This window comes from Muscardinus avellanarius, assembly GCF_963383645.1.
Source record: "Muscardinus avellanarius genome assembly, chromosome: 4".
Lineage (NCBI taxonomy): Eukaryota > Metazoa > Chordata > Mammalia > Rodentia > Gliridae > Muscardinus > Muscardinus avellanarius.
The window spans coordinates 118,021,115-118,044,378 of NC_137789.1; the positions used below are offsets into that span (position 1 = coordinate 118,021,115).

Consider the following 23,264-nt stretch of genomic DNA (forward strand, 5'->3'; position numbering starts at 1 on the left):
GGTGGGAACACACCAGGGCTCCTGCTCCTGACCCTGGGTTCTTTCCACTTTCCCAAGAGCCTCCTGCGTTTTGAGCATCCCCCAGTTAGCAAGCACATGTGGTATGAGGACAGGGCCTATTTAACTGCCCTGAGTGGCCAGGACAGTGCCAACCAGCAGCAGGCACTCCTTGCATTTGCCCGTCCTGCCCCCGGTCTCCCCCACTAGTGCACATACTCCTAATGCGCAGTGGCACACTTCCGCGAGGAGATGCCTCCCTATGTGGATTTATGGGGGCCAGCAGCCTCAGACTTTGGGAGCTCAGAGACAGAAGTTCTAAATGTGAGCCGTTGTTGTATCCCTTACCATCAGAGAGAGAGTATTCTAGTGTCATGGGCCAGCAGGATAATTTCTATGGGTTCGTGGTTTCTTCAGTGAAAAGAATTTCAACACCAGCCGGTCAGAGATAAAGGCAGTGGTGTTTGTTTGTTTGTGGTACTGGGGGTGGAATCCAGGGGCTTTTCTACCTCTGGGCTGGCTATACTCCCAGACCTACTTTTCTTATACTTTATTTGAAAACAGGGTCTCACTAAGTTGCTGAGAGCCTCACTAAGTAGCTGAGGCTGGCTTCGAACCTGTGCGATCCTCCTGTCTCAGCTTCCCAAGCACTGGGATTACAAGCGTGTGCCACCACGCCCGGTTCAGGGAAAAGACGGACCATGTTGAGAGAGCCTGAGAGCAGCTGCAGGGAGAGAGCAGCAGCCAAGAAAGGCAAAGAGCCCCGGGAATCTAGTCTATCCTTTTTCTTATAGAGTCCATGACAGAGCGGGTAGCCAGGGACACAGGGTGGGAAGTGGGCAGCATGTGCTGTGGCCTCCTTCTTTGAAGCTTTAGGGTCACAAAAGGTGGGAATTCCTCTCAGGTAAAAATTCCAGGGAGGAAGATATAAACCTGGTGTGCAGGGCTCTTTAACAAAAAGGTGTGACTTCTGGGGGGATTTTTTCCTCCAGGAACTCTCACAAAAGGTGAAGCTCTCTCTGGGGTTTAATTGCCTCAGGAATTTCCGATGTGGAACCAGCCCATGATTTAAAAGTATGGGCCTGGCCTTTTTTGTGTGTGTGTGTGGCACTGGGGGTGGAACCCAGAGGCTTTCTACCTCCAGGTTATACTCCCAGACCTATTTTATATTTTATTTGGAAACAGGGTCTCACTAAGTTGCTGAGAGCCTCACTAAGTAGCTGAGGCTGGCTTCGAACCTGTGGGATCCTCCTGTCTCCACCTCCCAAGCGTGGGGATTACAAGTGTGCACCACCACATCTGGCTATTTTGTTTGTTTTTTAAACATAGTCTTGCTAGGTTGCTGAGTAGTATCATTACTGAGGCTATCCTCGAATCTGTGATCCTCCTGTCTTGGCCTCCCAGACTGGGATTACAGGCATTTACCACCAACCCTGGTTTAAAGCTATTATAATGGGCATGGTCATATGGGCAAAGAAGAACCATATTTGTTTTCCTGTTGCTGATTTATAAATTATCCCAAACTAAGTGGCTTCAAACAACACAGATGGGCATGGCGATGTGCCCCTACAGTCCCAGCTACTCGGTACACTGAGGCAGGAGGATTAAGCCTAAGAGTTTGCGAACAGCCTGAGCAGCAGAGCAAGACCCTGTCTCAACACACACACACACACACACACACACACACACACACACACACACACAGTGTGCTACAAACTTGTTCTCTTACATTTCTAGGGTCCATAGTCTGCCGTCAATCTCAGTGTGCTACAGCAAAGGTTTTGGCAGGGCTGGTTCCTTCTGGAGGCTCAGGAGAACCTGTGGCCTTCTGTCCTTGGGTCTCTGAGCACTCACCCTGGTTCCCTGCTTCTCTCATAAGGACCCCGGCCACCCAGATAATCCAGGATCATCTCTTCATCTCAGGATCCTTCACTAATCACAGCTGCAAAGTTCCTTTGTCGATGAAGTATCATTCACAAGCTCTGGGATGAGGACGCAGGCATCTTTGGGGATGGCTATTCATCTAGCCACAGGCCCACAACCTCTCTCTCCTCTGGGGGCCTGCTGGCTTTATGAAGGAAGGCCTCCAATGCCCTTCAAAAGCCTCAGGACAGCGGTGCCTACGGCCACAGCGACCACCCTTTCTCAGCCCCAACTTCTTTCCTTTTCAGCATCGTGTCAGTGCCAGGAGGCCAGTGTGTCGGTGAGCTGAGAAGGAAACTGAGGCAAAATGTCGGGCCGGAGCGGGAAGAAGAAAATGTCCAAGCTGTCCCGGTCAGCCAGGGCCGGTGTCATCTTCCCAGTGGGGAGACTGATGCGCTACCTGAAGAAAGGGACATTCAAGTACCGGATCAGCGTGGGTGCTCCGGTCTACATGGCGGCGGTCATTGAGTACCTGGCAGGTAGGAGCCCGCGGACGAGCTTGCCTACGCCCTGAACCCACCCTCCCGGGCCCTTCTCACAGGCACAGGGCCACCATGGGGGGTGGCGGCTGGCCTGGCCCGTAGCCAAGGTCAGCTTCTGCAGGCTTTAGGAGAGAAAACAGGGCTTAGGAAGGACAGATGGTCAACAGGGGAGACCGAGAGCCCCCAGGGAAATGGCTCTTCCAGGCCTGTGCCCGACAAGTGTGTCTTGCTTACAACAAATGCAAGGGGAAGTACCTAGGCTCCTGAAGAAGAGAATATTCAGGGACATGTTTGTAAAAGGGTCTTCACTTTCCATCAGATCGAGCACCACGCATCAGCTTTCCTAGTGCAGTTAAATTAGGACTCAATATCCACAAGTAACATTTATCTGAACATTACCATCTAAGTAAAGGAGGGCAAAATTAAACCTTACATTGTCTCCATAGGCCCACCTGAAGATGCCTGTGATGTGCAGATAAATGAGTACATAGGAAATGGTTTCCTACATTTGTTACTGTTTCTGTTTGTTTGTTTACTAATGTAGCTGGTACAGTAACGCACACCTGTACTGCCAGTGCTTGGGAGACTGAGACAAGAGGATCACAGGCTCAAAGCCAGCTTCAGCAATTTAGCGAGGCTGTTATTGTTTCAAAATTTAAAAATAAATAAAAATAAAGGACTTGAGATATAGTTCAGAAGTAGAATGCCCCGGGATTTAATCCCTAGCACGAAGAGAAAAAAAAAGATTTTTGGAATTTTGCTGTGTTTTTTTTTTTCTTTTTTCTTCTTTTTCTTTTTCTTTTAAATTTTTATTGTCAATTCTCTTATGTCAGAGTTAAACAGAAACCACACTTAACCATATCAAGTGCACTTTCTAAGAAATATGTATTATTATATTATATTAAAATTATAAATAAAGTAGGGCATGGAATGCCGGGCGTGGTGGCGCACGCTTGTAATCCCCGCGCTTGGGAGGCGGAGACAGGAGGATCGCACAGGTTCATAGTCAGCCTCGCTGGCTTAAGAGACCCTGTTTCCAAAGAAGTAAAAAAAAAAGGTCTGGGAGTGTCGCCCGGAGGAAGAAGGGCTTCCAGGAACCCCAGTACCACCACCACCAAAAAAAAGTAGGGCATGGTGGCGCACACTTGTTTATCCCAGCATTTGGGAGGCTGAGACTGGAGGATTTCGATTCATGGACAACCTCAGCTACTTACTGAGACCCTCCACAACTTAGTGAGACCCTGTTTCAAAATAAAAAATTTAAAAAACAGGGCAGGGGGTATAGTTCAGAGGTGGAGTGCCCCAGATCTGCAAATATATATATATATACACGTACATACATGATTAGTTCCTCATAGAGTCATTTTGTCCACGAGCAACAATATCTCCAACTTTGCCCAAAGTTAACAAATTCCCAGAACAGTAAGTTTTAGTGCCTTGGGAATTCTACCAGGTTAAAAAGCAAACCTCGAGCCAGGCGTGGTGGCGCACACTTGTAGTCCCAACCCTTGGGAAGCTGAGACAGGAGGATGTACAGGTTCAAAGCCAGTTCGGCTACTTAGTGAAGCTCTCAGTTAACTTAGTGAGACCCTGTTTCCAAATAAAATATAAAATGGGTCTTGGAGTATAGCCTGGAGGTAGAAACAATCCCTGGGTTCCACCCAGTACCACCAAAAAAAAAACAAAACAAAAAAAAAACCTCACCAGACTGCATGTCCCTGGTAAGCCCAATCCTCACCGCTGCCGCTTGCTAACCCACTCCCTCCTCAGTGTCCCCTTCTCTCCTGTTCCTCCCTGCTCCACCCTCCAGCCATCTTTGTTCCACTCATGGGCACGTTTTCCCCAGGAGCTCCCGCCAGGCTGGCCTTGGCTCCTGAAGCACTGTTTGTGAAATGAAGGCTGAGCGCTTTCAGGATCCTTAGGGAGGCTGGAGAGCGGGTGTGCGGAGGGGTGCTCCAGAGCTCAGTCCTCGCAAGTGTTATAGAGCAGAGCCTTCCAAAATGCACCCTCCCACCCCGCCACCGGGGGAAGGGACCTAAGACTGGCGATGCCCATCTGCTGGTCCAAGGACCGCACTTTGAGTAGCAAGGCTAGCCAGTCTTTATTTTTTTTATTGTGTGTGTGTGTGTGTGTGTGTGTGTGTGTGTGTGTGTGTGTGGTACTGGGGTTCCTGGAAGCCCTTCTACCTCCGGGCTACACTCCCAGACCTATTTTTACATTTTTATTTGGAAACAGGGTCTCCTAAGCCAGCGCGCTCGGCTGGCTTCGAACCTGCGCGATCCTCCTGTCTCCGCCTCCCAAGCGCGGGGATTACAAGCGTGCGCCACCACGCCGGGCTAGCCAGTCTTTGACCACAAGCACAGGCCTGGGAAGTGCTTGCCTAGAATGCCGGCTCCGGCTGCCTCCCCAGAGGTCTGATTTGCTGGTTCCGAGGTGGGACCCAAGAATCTAATGGAGAAACCTCCCAGCTCAAGGAGGGGGAAAGATGACTTTGAGGAAGGGCTGTGAAGCTTCAATACAACCCACTGAGGCTAGAAGTCACCAAGCAACGCAAGCGATTCCCTGAAGCGGCGTGGTGTGGCGCCTGCTGGAGGGAGGGTCCGAACTGGTTGGAGTCTGGCCCACATGGGAGGCACCTCCTCCAGCTCCCAGAAGGGGAGGGAGAGCTGGGAATAGGGACTCACACCACAGCGTCCCACAGACACCCTCGTGGCACACACAGGCACACAACCTCTCCCAGGTGGTCCTCGGAATTCAAATTTAAAGTGGCGGCATTTAAGCTGGGTGTGGGGGCGCACGCTTGTAATCCCCGCGCTTGGGAGGCTGAGACAGGAGGATCGCACAGGTTCAAAGCCAGCCTCAGCTACTTAGTGAGGCTCTCAGCAGCTTAGTGAGACCCTGTTTCCAAAGTATAAAAAATAGTTCTGGGAGTATATCCCAGAGGTAGAAAAGCCCCTGAGTTCCACTCCCAGTGCCACCAAAAAATAAAAAATAAAAAATAAAAAAATAATAATAATTTTAATAAAGTGGCGGCATTTATGTCAGGCGTGGTGGCGCACACTTGTAATGCAAGTACTTGAGAAGCTGAGACAGGAGGATTGAGGGTTCAAAGACAGCCTCAGCAAGTAGTGAGACTCTAATTAACCTAAGGAGACCCTGTATTCAAAATACAAATAAAATATGGCTGGGGGTGTAGCTCAGTGGTAGAAGCCCCCCTGGGCTCAATCCCCAGTATCACACAAAAAAATTTTAAATAAAAAATGGAGTATGGCAGCATTGAACTCCTCTCCCCCACCCAAACTGCTAAAGCCCACCGCACTCTTCACCCTTCCTCTGTTGATGTTCAAGCCAGGCAGACCATGACCGGCGGGCTTCCTCCAGTCAGCTTACCTTCTCTCCGGTTTGATTTTCATGTCTGTAGTTTCAAAAGGTTGCCGCCTCTGGAAGGCAACCTGAGCCACGGGAATAGCCACGGTGTGCAGGGTGATGCACGCCTGTGATCCCAGTATTTGGGAGACTGAGACAGGAGGATCTCAGGTTCAAGGCCAGCCTCGACTACTGAGGCCCTCTGAAACTTAGACCCTGTTTCAAAATAAAGACTAAAAAATAGAGCTGGGTTATTGCTCGGAGGTAGAATCCCCATGGGTTCAATCTCTAGCACCCCTCCCCCTTCCACACACACATTTTTAAAAAGCTGGGCATGATGGCACACATTTGTAATCCCAACACTTGAGAGGCTGAGACAAGACAATTACAGTTTCACAGCCAGCCTCAGCAACTTCGTGAGGCACTGTTTCAAAATAAAAAATAAAATAGGGCCAGGGAAGCCAGGCGTGGTGGGGCACGCTTGTAATCCCAGCATTTGGGAGGCTGAGACTGAAGGATCATGGTTCAAGGCAGCCTCAGCTGCTTAGTGAGGCCCTTTGCAACTCAGTGAGACCCTATTTCAAGTTAATGAATAAAAAATAGGGCTGGGGGTGTAGCTCGGAGGTAGGATGCCCCCGGATTCCATCCCTAGTACTGCAAATAAATAAATAAATAAATAAATAAATAAATAAATAAATAAATAAATAAATAAAGGCCAGAGGTCTAGCTTGGAGGTAAAATGCCCCTGGGTTCAACCCCAATACCAAAATAAATAAATAAAATATTTTATAGATAAAATAAGTCTTAAAACAGGGTTGAATTTCAGGGTACCTCATTAATTCACTGTGTAACATAGAAACCCATCTTTTACACACCATTTCCAGATATTGGATCTCTTCAATTAATACCAAATGTGTGTGTGTGTGTGTGTGTGTGTGTGTGTGTGTGTGTGAATGAGGATTGAGCCAGAGATGTTTTACCATTAAGCCACACCTCCAGCCCTTTTCTATATGAAGCAAGGTCTTTCTGGGTTGCGGAGGCTGGCCTCCCACCGATGATCCTCCTGCCTCGGCCTCTCAAGCACCGGCTTTACAGGCATGTGCCACCATGCCTAGCTCCCAGCATTTTCCTATGCAAAGATTTTGATTCGTTACATTTGTGTTTTGAAAAGGTCACTTTGACGGCCAGAGCCATGTTTATGGTTGTGCAGGTCACGTGCTGCCAAGGACATACACTTAAGGGATGTCATTTACATCAAAGACTGCAAAGATTTGTGTGATTGTTGTGGGAACGTCCAGCAGGTGGCAGTAAAGTGTCTTGGGGAAGGGGGATCTTTTTCTAATTTTGCACAAAAGTATCTAAGGGCCAGTAGTGCCCTTGTGGGCATGGGCCTAGAGGAGGACAACCAGGGATGGAGACGTCATTTAGGCTGTGTTACAGTTCCCTGGGCTGGAAGAGAAGGGAGTCTTAACTCTGGTAACAACAGCAAGTCTAAGATTGGTGGGGCAGTGAGCCCCCTGGTGGCTGGAGGAGGTGGTGGGAAGGGTTGGGAATGGCTTTCAGATCCCATAGGAGCCACATATAGAAGGAGCTCTGGTCCCGGGAGAGGTGGGAGGAGCTGCCTGGGGAGATGACTTGACGTGGGGTTGCAGTGGGTGTGGCCACTGTGGACCGTGCGGGACGCGGCCCTGGACGGCAGGTGGTAGGAGCTGGGGCCTTGGATTGGATGGGATCCCCCAGAAGCCTGGAGCCGGCACAGAGTGGTGGGCACAGTGCTGGGGGACCTGCACTGAGTGGGCAAGTGACAAGGCTGAAGCAGAGTCCTGAGGGGTGGCCAATCCATGTCCCCTGTCCCAACCCTACATTTAATGTGGTACTTCCTGTCTTCTGTCAGCTGGAAGGTCAGTATTGGTTAAATTGTGCAGAAAATCAAAGAACACAGACTCTTCCAAAATAATGTACATGACCTTTACAACATCCCTTTTGGCTAAAGAAACTTCCCTTTTTTTTTTTTTTTTTTTTTTTGCGGTAATGGGGATAAAACCCAGGGGGCATTCTACCTCCGGGCTACACCCCCAGTCCTATTTTTTTTCTCTTTATTTTGAAACAGGGTTTCTCTGAGTTGCAAAGGGCCTCACTAAGTAGCTGAGGCTGTCCAGGAACCCAGATCCTCCTGTCTCAGCCTCCCGAATGCTGAGATTACCAGTGTGTGCCACCACGCCTGGCTTATTTTTTTTTTTTTTGAAACAGGGTCTTTCTATGTTGAGGAGGGTCTCGCTAAATTGTTCAAGCTGGCCTCAGATCTGCAACCCTCTGTCCTAGCCTCCCACGTGCTGGGATTACAGTGTGAACCACCACACCAAGCAGAAATCATTCCTTCTGGTACCAGATCCCAGTTGTATTCTGGATGGGCTTCTAGAAATATGGGACCAAGAAGTGAGAGACCTGCTACACAAGCCGTGGACTCACATGGGTGTCTCAACCACTGAATAAGTCTTTCCACAAAATTAGCCATAAAACCAATTTGTATAAATCCAGTTTTTCTATTGATTGCCAATAAAAGGATTCTTTTTGTCCCCAGGATCTTAATAATATCATTCAAGAGTGAAGCAAACTTTTATCATTCCTGTGAACCTATTTGTCATAATAACGTTTGAAGATTAATAGTGATTAATGTTATTTCAGACATTTAAATGGTGACATTCCCGTCCCTACAATGTCCAGACCATACATCCAAAGAGCTAAGAACTACTTGATCTAGATTAAGCCAGGCACACACCTGTCATCTCAGTGCTGAGGAGGCTGAGACGGGAGGACTGCAGATTCCAAGACGGCCTCAGCCAGGGAGTGAGACTTTCAACAGCCTAGCAAGATCCCATTTCAAAACAAAAAGGGGCTGGGGTCATAGCTCAGAGATAGAATGCCCCTGGGTTTGTAAGACCCCCGCCGAGGGGAGACCCTCGATCAACCTCGGGATAAGCGAGGTCAAGTACCACGAGAGACTACGTCCTTGATGCAATGAACAAAAAAAGGTTTATTAAGGAGCCAGTGCACTGGGGCCGACTCGTATAGGAGTTCGGCCCCGAGCCACTGAAACTGAGGGTATTTATAGGGAAAAGACCATTAGTTAGGGGGTTTTGGGCCAAATTGCATGCGTTTACAGAAAATTACAGAATCATTGGAAAAGTACATTCTGTAGTCAAGTGTTAGATAAAAGACCAGGTGCAGTCAGTAAGCTCCCGGGTCAAGGCGCTCTGGCCCAGACAGTATAGATAAGATGGGGTGGGCTTATCGCATATCTTACATTCCTAAGCTGTAAGCTGCAGTAAAATATACTTTTTCTTTTTAACTATTAGCTGGCTGTTTTAACTATTAGCTAGCTGCTAGGGGCTTATGATTTTTCTTCTAAATGGAGCCTTTCAGGTTCAATCCCCAGGACCACAGCGGGGAGGAAAAGAAAAACAGAAAGCCCTACCTTCCCCAAGGAGGAAGATCAGCTTATTTCTGACAAGCTGGAAATGAGCTATCTTCTTCTTCCGGGGGCTCTCTGAAGCCCAGAGCTTCCTCCGGTGCTCGTGGTTAGTCTGATGAACTTGAGGAGGGCGCTCCCCTTCCTTCTTTTCTTTCTTTTTTCTCTTTTTTCTATTTATTTATTTATTTTTGGTGTGATGCTGGGGATTGAATTCAGAGGCATTCTGTACCCCCAGCCCTGTTTTATTTTTATCAGGTAACAGGATCTCACTAAGTTGCTCTGAGTCTCACTATATTACTGAAGCTGGCTTTGAACCTGCGGTCTTCCTGCCTCAGCCCCCCCAAGTACTGGGATTACAGACGTGCACCACCACGCCTGTCTAGCGCTTTACTTCTCTAAATGCAGGTAACAGGAGGCAGGAAAGTGATGGTCCCAGAAGCTTAAAATTAGAAGGCTTCTTGGTTCCCTCTCCCATCTAGAAAAAACTGAGTGCAGTGCACCTCAGAAATGACGGCCTCCCTAGATGAGCAGGAGCTGCAAACTCCCCTTTCAGGGAAAGCTGTATGGAGAGAGTCATAAAGTAAGCCTACTGGTGAAGGTTTTATAACTACTATTTTTTCTTTTTTTTTGTTGTTTTTCATTTTTGGTGGTACTGGGGTTCCTGGAGGCCCTTCTACTTCCGGGCTACACTCCCAGACCTATTTTATATTTTTGAAACAGGGTCTTTTACGCCAGCGCGGCTGGCTTCGAACCTGCGCGATCCTCCTGTCTCTGCCTCCCAAGCGCGGGGATTACAAGCGTGCGCCACCACGCCCGGCCTATTTTTTCTTTTTGCACTGCAGATCGAACCCAGGGGGCCTCCTATCTCCAAGTTACACCCCCAGCCCTTTTTATTTTTTATTTTGAAACAGGGTTTCACTAAGTTGCCGAAGGTCTCACTGAGTTTCTAAGGTGGCCTCAAACCTGCAGTCCTCCTGTCTCAGCCTCCCAAATACTGGGATGACAGACTTGCCGAATACACCCAATACACCAGGCCTGTATTTCTTTTTGGTCCACATCAGAGAGAAATGTCATCAAGGCAGGCACCATGGTACGTCCCTGTGATCCCAGTACGGCTTAAACAGGAGAATGGCAGGTTTGAAGCCAGTCTTAGCAATTTGGCAAGGCTTTCAACAACTTAGCAAGACCCAGTTTCCAAATAAAAAATAAAATCTGTGTGGGGTGTGACTTGGAGGTAGAACACCTCTGGGTTCAATCTCTAGCAACACACACACACACACACACACACACACACACACACACACACACATGCATCGAACAGAAGGGACTGAACAAGCAGCCGAGTGAAGCAAACCAGAGGATCAGATACGGCACTGATGTCAAAGACCCCATCCCACTGTCCCAACGAGCCCTCTCCCGCCCCTCAGACTGGGACGCCCCAATCTCTGCTTCAGAAAACATGATCAACAGGGTTGTTAGTAAACACAGTATTCATTGCTTACTAAGGTGAGAATGAATTTGCAGTGATTTAGCACTTTTCATTATGGAAGCGGCGTATAAATATTTAATTCTAATGTTTATTTCATTTTAATTTTTTGTTAATCACATTTGCTTAGTTAATATGGCACACTGATGCCAGGTTTTTATTATCGCCATAGATTTTGTGATTAATGGCAATTTCATGTGCTATTTTATTTGAAATTAGGTTGATTGTAAAGACTTACACAGAACTGGCTGTTAATTTCAGGCCTTAGCATTTATGTTATTGTACCAGCAAATCACACACACATACACGCCTGTATGCATAATACATTCATAAAAACACACATATATATCCCTCATGATCACTGAAATGACATACTGGCATGTTACTTTTTTTCTTCTTATCTTTTTTTTTTTTTTTTTTTTTTTTGCAGTACTGGGGATTCAATCTGGGGGCATCTACTTCTACCTCCGGGCTATATCCAAGCCCAATTTTTTATTCCTTGAAACACAGTCTCACTGAGTTGCAAAGGGCCTCACTAAGTAGCTGAGGCTGGCCTTGAACCTACGATCCTCCTGTCTCGGCCTCCCGATTGTTGGGATTACAAGTGTGCACCACTGCGCCTGGCTATGTTGCCTCTTTTCTAAGAGAAGAAATTTTTCTTTAAAGGCTTGTTCATACATTGTGTGTGGGGAGGGGAATCTGGGGATTGAATTCAGGGGCATTCTCCCTCCAAGCTACCCCCCAGCCCTTTTATTTTTATGATGAAACAGGATCTCCTTAAATTACTGAGGGTCTCACTAAGTTGCTGAGGCTGGCCTCCAACCTGCAACCTCCTGTCATGGCCTCCCAAGAACTGGATTACAGGTGAGCACCATTATGCCTGGCTCGCTCATATTTCCTAGAGCAGACAAATTTGATTCAGCACAACATTCTTCTAAAATTATGAAAAAAGAAAAATAACAAAATATGACAGAAGAGGAAATGGAAAGCATACAGATGGTATAAACCAAGTCTATACCCCAAATTCTGGTAGCGTATAACATAGTTTTAGAGAAATTCCTTTTCACTAGCATTTTTACTTGGTTCTCCCCACCCCTCGGTATGGGGATTGAATCCAGGGGCTACCTCTGAGCTAAATCCCAGATCCCCCCCCCCTCTTTCTGAAACAAGGTCTCACTGAATTGCTGAGGCTGGCCTCAAACCTGCAATCCTCCTGTCTCAGCCTTGCATGTTCTGAGATTACAGGCCTACAGCACCACACCCAACTTTGTTAGCCCTTTCATATTTACCAAATGCCATGCTTAAGTTCTGGGAGATGCCTTCCCACCCAGGACTCCGTGATAGTCACCTTTAGGAATGCACTTTTCAGATTAAGAGGATTTTCATCCCGCAGTTTGAGTCCATTCTTCTAATCCACTTCGCTCAAGGACAGGAGAGACCTAAACCAGGAGGCAGAGGAGGAAAGGAGACTCAGAAGGGGGTGCTCGTGGGTCGTAGAGACAGACTTGACCCATATCTCTGTTCCCTCCTTCAGAGTCGGCCCCACTCTCTGTAGAGGGAAACTCGGGTCCTGTTACAGGATTCTGTATTGGTCAGGATTCACTTCTGCTGACAGTCGCTTAAACAAGAGAGTTTATTTCACTCTTAGACAAAAAAAAAAAAAAGTCTGGAGGAAAAGATTGTCAGATGTTTAACAAGTCTCCATTTCCTTTTGTTTTGTGGCTTCATTGATGACAACATCTTGGTCAAAGACGGCTGCCCAAATTCTCACCATCATCCTCAGCCCACCAGTAGGAGAGGACAAGGGCAAGACTCTTCCTAGAGGGCCCCTGTAGCATAACTGCCTTCCATTGGCCAGAACTCAGTCACATGATCAGGCTTATTTATAAGGGAGAAAGGGAAATGTAGTCTTTTTTCCTCTGTGGCTATAGGGTCAGGAAAAAAAAAAAAAATCAGAGGCTGATACACTAAGGAAGAAGAGGGAGAATTAATTTTGAGGGGCCTGGCATGGTGGCACACATCTATAATCCCGGTATTGAGAGGCTGAGATTGGAGGATCGCAGATTCATGGCCAGATTCAGCAACATAGCAAGGTCCTCGGTCATTTAGAGAGACCCCGTTTCAAAAGAAAAAATAAAACAGGATTGGAAGTGTAGCTCGGGCCAAGAACACAAAAATAAATTAACTAGTTATATAGGGCTGTGGGTGTAGCTCATGGGAGAATTCCCTGGAGTTCAATTCCCCATTAACACACACAAAATTTTTTTTAATAAATGATGAGGGACGCCTAGAAAACTTCACCACATCTATGAGGTCTTGCTTATCCACAACCTGAGTTCATTTTCAGCTTTCTGGATCTCTTTCCAGGACCAGGCATAGAAATCACAAATAAATGAATGTGTCCAATGGTGTGATTGTCTTTTAATGCCCACTTGTGATTACAGCGGAAATCTTAGAACTGGCGGGGAACGCGGCCAGGGACAACAAGAAGGCGCGGATAGCCCCGAGACACATCCTGCTGGCCGTGGCAAATGACGAGGAGCTCAACCAGGTCTGTCTGAGGTGGAGACTGCCAGGGAGGGGAGGGTTTGCCAAGCACGCTCTGCACTCGGACCCAGCGGCCACCAAGCACTCCTGACAGCCCCAATCTCATCTAAGCAAAAAAGAATGAAAACCCTGATCAAATTAAAAATAATAAATTCTACTGCTGTCGTTATTCAAAGTCAAAATTAAGTTGCTTCTGGAAATAGATATTGTTATGCATTCTGGATCTCGCCAGACCTTCCTTTCCTCCTTAAAGACAAGTTCTCTGTCATACTCGATACTCTCTTTCTTCAAAGTTTCTTCACCCATACCCATATTGGTGATTTATTCTAATAAAAAGAGGAGACTCCTTATTTTCATATTAGAACCGACCCTTGATGGGTGTGATGATGCTTGTACTTGGGAGGCTGAGACAGGAGGTTTTCGGCCAGCCTCAACTAGTGAGGCCCTCCACAACTTAGTGAGACCCTGTTTCAAAATAAAGAATAAGTTGACGGGCGTGGTGGCGCACGCTTGTAATCCCCGCGCTTGGGAGGCGGAGACAGGAGGATCGCGCTGGTTCGGAGCCAGCCGCGCTGGCTTAAGAGACCCTGTTTCCACATAAAAAGGTAAAAATATAGGTCTAGGAGTGTAGCCCGTGGGAGTGTATCCCGGAGGTAGAAGGGCTTCCAGGAACCCCAGTACCATCACACACACAAAAAAAGGATAAGTTGGGTGTGGTGGAACACACTTGTAATCCCAGTACCTAGGAGGCTGAGAAAGAAAAATCACAGGTTTGCAGCCAACCTCAGCTACTTAGTGATGCCCTCTGCAACTTAGTGAGATTCTGTTTGAAAATAATTTTTTTTTAAAAAAGGGCGTAGGTATAGCTCAGAGGTAGAATGCCGCTAGGTTTAATCCCCAGTACCACAAAAAAAATTTTCAAAATAAAGAATAAAAAAATAGGGCTGGGTATATAGCTCAAAGGTAGAATACTCCTGAGTTCCATCCCCAGCACCACACACACAAAAAAATGACCGTTTATATTTTAGAGTGAATCCCTCCACCCACCCCAGGATACACAAGGTGGTGGTAAAAACAGTATCAGAATCTTTTTGTTGGGTGTGGTGCTGAATGCCTAGAATTATAATACTTGGAAGGCTGAGACAGGAGGATCCCCAGGTTCAAGGCCATCATGTGGTAACTTAGTGAAACCCTGTTTCATAATAAATAAAAAGGGTCAGGGGTATAGTTCAGTGGTATAGTGCCCCTGGGTTCTATCCCCAGTACCACAAAAGTAAATTAAAAAAAGTAAATGACAAACTGTTTTTCTTTTTAAGGGACTTATAAGAATTTAACTTTGAAAATATAACATTAGAACCAGGCATGGTGGCACAGCCCAGCATTTGGGAGGCTGAGACAGGAGGATCGCGGTTCGCAGATAGCCTCAGCTATTTAGTGAGGCCCTCTGCAACTCATTGAGACCCTGTTTCAAAATAAAGAATAAAAATAGGGATGGGGTGCAGCTCAGAAGTAGAATGCCCCTAGGTTCCATCCCCAGTACTGCAAAAAAAAAAAAAGAGAGAGAGAGAGAAAATATAACATTAGGACCAGTAGTACCACACACAAAAATTTTATTTATATTCATTTTCTAATATCATTCTCTTAAACTGTAGTAAAGAATCCGTTTTTATTGCCAACATGAGGGTAATAACTTCAAAAATATGTGATAAAAATTGATTCCTAGAAAAATTTTCAAATCACTTGCAAACTCTAAGCCGTCATTTTTTGTTATTGGATTTAATAGTTGTACGATGACTCTGCCAATTTGCTATACACGTTTCTAGACTCTTGCTCCCAAGCCTGTGTTTTTCTGTCACAGATGGGAATGACGGGTTCAGAGATGAGCCGGAGTCTCAGACAACCCTTGCAGCTGTGATGGTTTAGGGTGTGCTGATTACTTATCTTAGTGCAGTAGGAAATGTCAGTTCTTTGCATCAAAATAAGCGTGTTGATCCGGGAGTGTTGATCTGTGGTGAAGTGTATTTCACGGACGGGACGCATGTTGCAGAGTGTGGGCCGTGGGGTGTTGTTAACGAGTCTGGCCTTCATGGTGACCTGTGAACCTGGTTTTGTCCAGCTGTGCCCCCTCATGTGAAGCCCTTTATCCTCTGTCGTCATCTGGAATTCCAGAACTGTGGGCAGCATCCCTGTTTTCGGCTTCTGTGACCCTTTTATTTCGCTTTGCTTTGCTTTCTAATACAAGATCACAGGTTGCCTTGATACCTACAGAGAACTGCTCTACAAGCGCGAGATGGGAAAGCCAATTAAATTGTGTAGTATGTAATTGATGTAGCAAAGACCAGATTTAAGCCTTGTTCCACCAACAGAGCTGTATTAACTCCACAACCAGCGAGCTCTTGGCCTTACGCGTGCGTGCATTTCTCCCTCAGCTGCTAAAAGGAGTGACCATCGCCAGCGGCGGCGTCCTGCCCAGAATTCACCCTGAACTGCTGGCCAAAAAGCGAGGGACCAAAGGCAAGTCGGAAACCATCCTCTCCCCGCCCCCGGAAAAGAGAGGCAGGAAGGCCACGTCGGGCAAGAAGGGGGGCAAGAAGTCCAAGGCCACCAAGCCGCGGGCATCCAAAAAGGTGAGCCGAGGGGCACTTCGTGGGCCAGGCAGCCCACGGCCGTGGTGCAGTGTGTTTCCGACATTCACCTGTTGAAACCTAAGCCCCAACGGAGGGAGGAAGAGGTGAGGCCTCTGGGAGTTGCTGAGGTCATTAGGGGGAGCCCTCTTAATGCCTTCGGGAAAGAGGCCGAGGGGAGCGCGTTCCTCCTTCCCCCACATGAGGACCCGGTGAGGAGGCACCGTCTCACCAGACACGGAGTCTGCCAGAGCCTTCACAGCTGTGGGAATCCACATCTGTGCCTGCCTGTTTGTTTATTTGTTTGTTTGTTTGGTGTGTGGTAGTAAGGATTGAACCCAAGGGCATTCTATTGCTGAGCTATATATCCCTAGCCCTATGTCTTGTTTTGTTTTTGTGGGTCTGGGGATGGAACCTAAGAGCATTCGACCTCCGAGCTACACCTCTTGCCCTATTTTGTATTCTTTATTTTGAAACAGAGTCTCACTGAGTTGTGGAAGGTCTCACTAAGTAGCTGAGGCCGTCCGCAAACCGCGATCCTCTGGTCTCAGCCTCCCGAATGCTGGGATTACAAGCGTGCACCACCATGCCCAGCTAGCCCTGTTATTTTAATTATTTTTTTGAAACAGGGTCTCACTAAGTTGGGGAGGCGGGCCAGATCCAGAGCCTCACTAAATTGGAGAGGCTGGCCTCAAAACTGCGATCCTCCTACCTCAGGTTCCCAAGTACTGGGATTACAGGCATGTACCACCATGCCCAGAAACATCTGTTCTCATAAGCCACCAGAACTAAGCATGGTAACACATGCCTGTAATCCCACTACTTGGGAGGCTGAGACAGGAGGATAGCAGGTTTACAGCCAGCCTCAGCAACTTAGTGAGGCTCTCAGCAACTTAGTGAGACCCTGTTTCTAAATAAAAAATTAAAAAGGGCTGGGGTATAAGCTGAAAGTAAAATGCCTCTGGGTCTCATCTCCAGTACCAAAAAAAAAAAAACACTATAAGCCACCCAGTCTGTGGTATTTTGATATAGCAGCCTGAATGGACTAAGACATCTCCAGGGTGAGAGGAAGGTCTACGGGTGATGATGGGGGCACAGTCAGAACCTCCAAAGGACCAAGGGTGTAGGGCCTGTGAGCTTAGAGCTCATATCATCAGACCAGGCATACCAGATATGCTTAACCCCACAGCAGGGTGGTTTTCTGGTTTCTTTTATGGCCCCAGCAAAACTGTAAGTGAGTGACAGCAGCGTGGAGCCCTGCCTCTCACTTCTCCACCGAGCCCATGTGGTATGCTGAAAATCTCCAGGCTCCCCAGGCAGTCCCCTGGGTTCCGCCCACAGGGCTCCAGGTGTTTGGGGCAGCTTGCTAAGCTTGGTGACACTACCTGTGGAGTAATATTTCCGTGCACTTCTTAGTAGAGTAACCACTAGTCACATGTGAAACTAGCGGTAAAAAATAAGCCACATAGTTGAGCATGGTGGCGCATGCTTGTAATCCCAGCATTCGGGAGGCTGAGACAGGAGGATCGCGGTTCACGGACAGCCTCAGCTACTTAGTGAGACCCTCTGCAACTCAGTGATACCCTGTTTCAAAATAAAGAATAGAAAATTGGGCAGGGGGTGCAGCTTGGAGGTAGAATGCTTCTGGGTTCCATCCCCAGTACCACAAAAAATAATAAGAATAATAGTAATAAGCCACATTACAGTCAGGCGTGTTAACTCATGCCTGTAATCCCAGTACATAGAAGACTGAGACAGGAGGACTGCAGGTTTGAGCCTCAACAATTAAGCCCCTCAGCAGCTGAATGAGATCCTATTTCAAAATGAAAATAAAGAAATAAAAATGGATGGAGATATATCAAGGAGGTAGAATGCTCCTGGGTTCAAACCCTAATGCCAAAATAATAATAATAATAATAATAATAATAATAATAATAATAAGAAGAAGAAGAAGAAGAAGAAGAAGCCACATTAGAAATTCCACCTCATGCTGGGCGTGGTGACGCACATTTGTAATCCCAGCATTCGGGAGGCTGAGACCAAAGGATCGCAGTTCATGGACAGCCTCAGCTACTTAGTGAGGCTCTCTGCAACTCAGTGCGAACCCGGTTTCAAAATAAAGAATTAAATAGGGCAGGGGGTGTAGCTCAGAGGTCGAATGCCCCTGGGTTCCATCCCCAGACCCACACACACAAAAAAAAAAAAAAAGTAGAAGAAGAAGAAAAGAAAAAGAAATTCCACCTCATAAACTGGGCGTGGTGGCGCACGCTTGTAATCCCAGCATTCAGGAGGCTGAGACCAGAGGATGGCAGTTCGTGGACAGCCTTAGCTACTTAGGCCCTCTGCAACTTAGTGAGACCCTGTTTCAAAATAAAGAATAAAAAATAGGGCAGGGGTGTAGCTCGGAGGGTCGAATGCCCCTGGGTTCCATCCCCAAACCCACCAAAAAAAAATCCACCTCACAGTGGCACTGGCCGCGCTTCAAGGGCCCAGGAGCACTGAGCAGCAGAGAGTCTGGAGCATCTCCATCACAGGAGCTCTGTTGGACAGTAGTGCTGCGTTAGAGGCTGTGGAAATTACACTCTGCAGACTTCCATGACAACACAAAAGATCATACAGGAGTTTGTACCGCTGCCACTGGGCCCCGGGGAAATCCTGGGGAGCAGGGAGGCCGAGCCGTGCACTCTGAACCACCCCACTTGGCTCTGATGTTTTTACCATCATAAACTGCAGGCAGATTAACACAAGGCAAGAGTAATGGACCGGGGACCGGCTCTGGGCGAGGACTGAGGGGACGCGCACCCCTGTAGCACACGTTGTTGTTTGCGGTACCCTGTTCTTTTCCGCGTATTGCTGTCGCTTGCTTCCTGCCATCAGGGAACGGCAGAGGGCCGGGTGTGCGGGCCAGTGGTAGAGTGCATGCCCACCTTGCTGCAGGCCCTAGGTTCCACATCCAGTACCAAGAGAAGACGGGGGGCGGGGGGTAACATTTAACCACCGCTGTTAATATCCAAGGTGGTGGCGCCCAAGGAAAGAGCTTAAACCGCGGCGTTGGGCCGCCTCTGGACTGTTTCTCATCTGCCTTCTGATTTTTACCAACAGTCCAAAGCAAAAGACAGCGATAAAGAAGGAACTTCAAATTCCACCTCTGAAGATGGCCCAGGGGATGGATTCACCATCCTGTCTTCCAAGAGCCTTGTTCTAGGGCAGAAGGTAATAAAGAGAACCATAATGGGCTGCAGTAAAACACGATCACTTTTTTATAACCCACTGTTTACAAGCAGTGATGCCTCCTTCATCTCTGGCTCCCTAGTAGGACTTTCGCTCTGGTCTTGAATTATTCCATTTTAAGCTAAAGAGCTATGGCGATTTCTGCATTGTGGGCATGAACAAGTCCTTTGAGTCTTATTCGTGCTGACATTGGTCAGCCAAAGGTAATCTTCCTGGTCAGTAGAGGGGGTGACAGTACTGGTTTTGCTGAGAATCCCCCAGGCCCCAGTTATTTCTGCACTCACACACACACAAAAAAAAAATCCATAGCTAACCATCTCAGACAGCCTCAGGTAGACCTGTCTTCCATGGTTCGATGTAATTTATCAGAGAATGAAAATAGAAATATATGTTTCCTGAATACCCCTGGTGTTAGAAATGAATTATTTGCCAATAACTCAGTCTGCTTGCCTTCCCCGGCTGCAGAAAGAAAACAAACAGGGCTATACATTTGAACAGTCACTAGCAACACAGCAGCCCAGCCAGACACACAAATAATTCATTTCTGCAAGCATTAAGTTTAGAGCAGACAATTTATCTACCAAGTCAACTGGGGCTGAAATAAGATACACGAAGACATAGTCTGTTGATCATCTCTCTGCTCACTGAATGCTTGCAGCTCAACTACAGAGGGAGCAGGTTCTAGGAGCATCGTCGTGGCGGGTTCCTAAGTCATCTCTGGGGAGGCAGAACAGGAAGAAAGAGGTGGAATTTATGTCCCCTCCAGGGGTTCTCCACCATTATGTGGCGATTAGCTTTCTCTTCCTTATCTAGAACACCACCTTTTTGCCCACATGGGGCACCGCGGAGAGTGCCTCCACTGCCAACACGTAGGGCAGCCCAAAAACGTGGTCGTCAAAAGGCAAGGTGGAGCCGGGCAGCAGACACTTGTAATCCCAATACTTGGGAGGCTGAGACCGGAGGATCACAGGTTCAAGGACAGGCTCAGCAAGTAGTGAGACTTATTAACCTAGTGAGTCCCTATTTCAAAATAAAAATAAAATACGGCTGAGGGTGTAACTTGGAACTATAACAATTAAGTAAATTATTAATTAATTTAAATAAATAAATCAGGCAAGATGGCCAGACGGAAGCGAGCTGCTAACCCAGAATCCCTTACTTTCTCCACCAAGATCACTGGCCTCAGGCCTCTGCCCCAGCAGCTCGGCGCTGCTCCGGGGAAGCGCGGGGTGCGGAGAACAGACAGCAAGCCTTAAGCTGCTCTGCTTCACGGGAGCTGCTCAGAGGATGTTTCACAGAATACTAGGGCCACAGAGTTGGGAGCCACAGGCAGAACGAGAAGGGAAAGAAAAGAGGAGGAGAGCTCCATTCCCATTCCTGGGAGAGGACACGGATGCGTTCTGGTAGCCTCAGCCTACAAATTAAATCCACTGGGCTCCAGCGGGTTCATGCTTCAAAACCAAACGCATGGCAAACTTGAGGGGTCGCTCCGTACATGGCCCTTATGTTGACCTCTGGTGTGCATCACTGAGAGAGTTCATGGACACTGGATACGCAGAATTCAGTGGGATTTAACTTTCCTATATTTTCCATCTTTTCTTCCTAATGCAGCTGTCTCTGACCCAGAGTGACATCAGCCATATTGGCTCCATGAGAGTGGAAGGCATTGTGCACCCAACCACAGCCGAAATTGACCTCAAAGAAGATATAGGTAAGGTTTTGAGGCTTTCGTAAAGTTGCCTGGAATAGCCCGTTGTTTAGGCAGGCTCTCTCCAATCACTGTCCAGTGGATATCACCCCCACCCCACTGCGCAGGGTCCAATCTTAAATCGCCTTTTATATCATTGAACAGTGTTGCTATGGAGTAGCTCACTTTGCTTTATTTCTGCATCTATCTTGTAACATTTATATTGAAGGTATTTTTGTTTCGCTGGTTGGTTAGTTGGTTGGTAGGTAGGTATTGGGAATTGAAGCCAGGAGCATTCTGCCTCCAACCTACACCTCCCAGCCCTTTTTAAATGTTTTTATTTTGAAACATAGTCTTTCTAAATCGCTGTCTCGCTAGGTTGCTGAGGATGACCTGGGACCTGCTATGACCTCCTGTCTCAACCTCCCAAGTACTGGGAGTACTGGCATGCATGCATGCACGCACCACCATGTCCATCTTATACTGAAGTATTATATAGAAATAAGTCATTCGAGTACAGCTTGATTTTTTTTTTTCAAAGTAAATACCACCATGCAGTTAGCACCTAGATCAGGAAGCGGACCCTAACAGCACCCAGATGTCCCCCCAGTCTCTCCCAGTCATCATCTCCTCCAGAGGTAACTACCTCTGTCCTGTCTTCTAACAACATAGAGGGTTTTTAATCTGTTTTGAATTTTACTTAAATGGAGTCATGCACTCTTCTGTGTCTAGCTCCTTTTGCTCTGTGTTCTCAATGCGGCTGTGTCCATTTTCTCCACTGTGTGGTATTATGCTGCACAGATATACCACAGTCCACTGATCCATTTACCACCGATGGCATTTAGATAGTTTCCAGACTGGGCTATCATGAACAGTGTTGCTATAAATGTTATCGAACGTGTTTTTGGATTTACTTCATATATTTTTAATGTTAAATATTGAAAATGCTATTGGTAATGAGGAAAGTGATCTCTAGAAAAAACTGGGTGGTCCTTAAAATCATTGAGCTCTTTACCAGTGGTTTTCCGCCTGTCCCATGAGTGGGTGAGAGAGCTATCACTGGGCAAGGCGGGGGGACAGTGGAAATAACCAATGCTAAATGGTCACCATCTCATCCATTTGTACAAGACAGAGCTGCCTTCAGCTCTCCACTGAAAGAGTAAGTGATGGCCGGGTGTGGTGGCCCACGCCTGTAATCCCACCATTCAGGAGGCTGAGACAGGAGGATCATGGTTTGAGGCCAGCCTCAGCTACTTAGTGAGGCCCTTTGCAACTCAGTGAGACTCTGTTTTTAAATAAAGAATAAAAAATAGGGCTGGGGTGTAGATCAGAGGTAGAATGCCCCTGGGTTCCATCCCCAGTACCAAAAAAAGAAAGGAAAGAAAGGAAAGAAGAGAAAGAAAGAAAGAAAGAAAGAAAGAAAGAAAGAAAGAAAGAAAGAAAGAAAGAAGCCACTTGCTGTGCAGAAAAGGAGGTAAAATGGCATGGGGGGGTAGCAGCACAAAGAGGAGCGGGGCTTCTTTTGCACACCAAGGGGCAGTGAGAATTCCCTCTGCACCCTTCGCAGGCACCAGGCCCTGGCTGCCCTGAGACCTCCTCCCCGGGGAAGGGCCCCGGGGCCGCGAGCTTGCGCTGTTTTATCAGTAGTCTACCTTCTCACTAACAAAGCAGCTTGCGTGTGCCTGAGTTACACATCCCTATCACATTTGCCTTTTATGTCAGAAAAGCAATAGCGATAGATGCTTTTCTTTTTTAAAGTAGCAGGCTGATGGCATAGAAAGACCACTGACTGAGCAAAGCCTCAAGCTCTGATCCCAGCAGTGGAGTCTGAGGCCGGCCTTGAGGGGGTCTGGGCGGGAAATGGGCTGACAGGTGGCCCGGGGTTAGCGAGCAGGTTCTGAGCTCCAGCTCTGTGTCCCAGCTGTTCAAATCGCTTCCTAGCTATTTGACCTTAGGCTGTTTTCTTAACCTTCCTGAGCCTCGGTTTCCTCATCTGTGGTTGAGGATAACAATAGTACCTGTCTCATAGTTGTGCTGTGAAGATTAAATAAATAACATGTCTGGGGCTTAGCAGAGCACCGGGCTCATTGGCAATTAATAATTTATAGACTTGTCAGGCATGGTGGCGCATGCTTGTAATCCCAGCAGTACTTGGGAGGCTGAGATAGGAGGATCGCAGGTTTGAGGACAGCCTCAGCAAATAGTGAGACTCTTATTAACCTAGCGACACCTTGTTTCAAAAAGAAAAACAGGGCGGGAGTGTAGCTGGGAGGTAGAATGTCCCTGAGTTCAATCCCCAGTGACACACACACACAAAAAAAAATAATAATGATAATAATTTATAGTCTTTTTTTTACTAAGGATTGAACCCAGGGGCATTCTACCTCCCAGCTACACCCCCAGCCCTTTTATTAGAATAATAACAGTCATTATTATTATTATTATTATT

At 47.2% G+C, this 23,264-nt stretch overlaps 1 protein-coding gene across 1 annotated transcript in view; it reads left to right on the top strand.

Annotated features, from left to right (window-relative positions):
- Positions 1–2,227: 2,227 nt before the first annotated feature.
- MACROH2A2 (macroH2A.2 histone) overlaps positions 2,228–23,264 on the top strand; it is a gene marked incomplete at both ends in the record, with an annotated part of 30,530 nt that continues 9,493 nt past the window's right edge. Inside the window, 5 exons of the mRNA XM_080695368.1 lie at positions 2,228–2,399; positions 13,171–13,277; positions 15,703–15,900; positions 19,000–19,110; positions 20,740–20,839. Of these exons, the coding sequence (XP_080551494.1) occupies positions 2,228–2,399; positions 13,171–13,277; positions 15,703–15,900; positions 19,000–19,110; positions 20,740–20,839 (688 nt within the window). The remainder of the gene's footprint in view (positions 2,400–13,170; positions 13,278–15,702; positions 15,901–18,999; positions 19,111–20,739; positions 20,840–23,264) is intronic.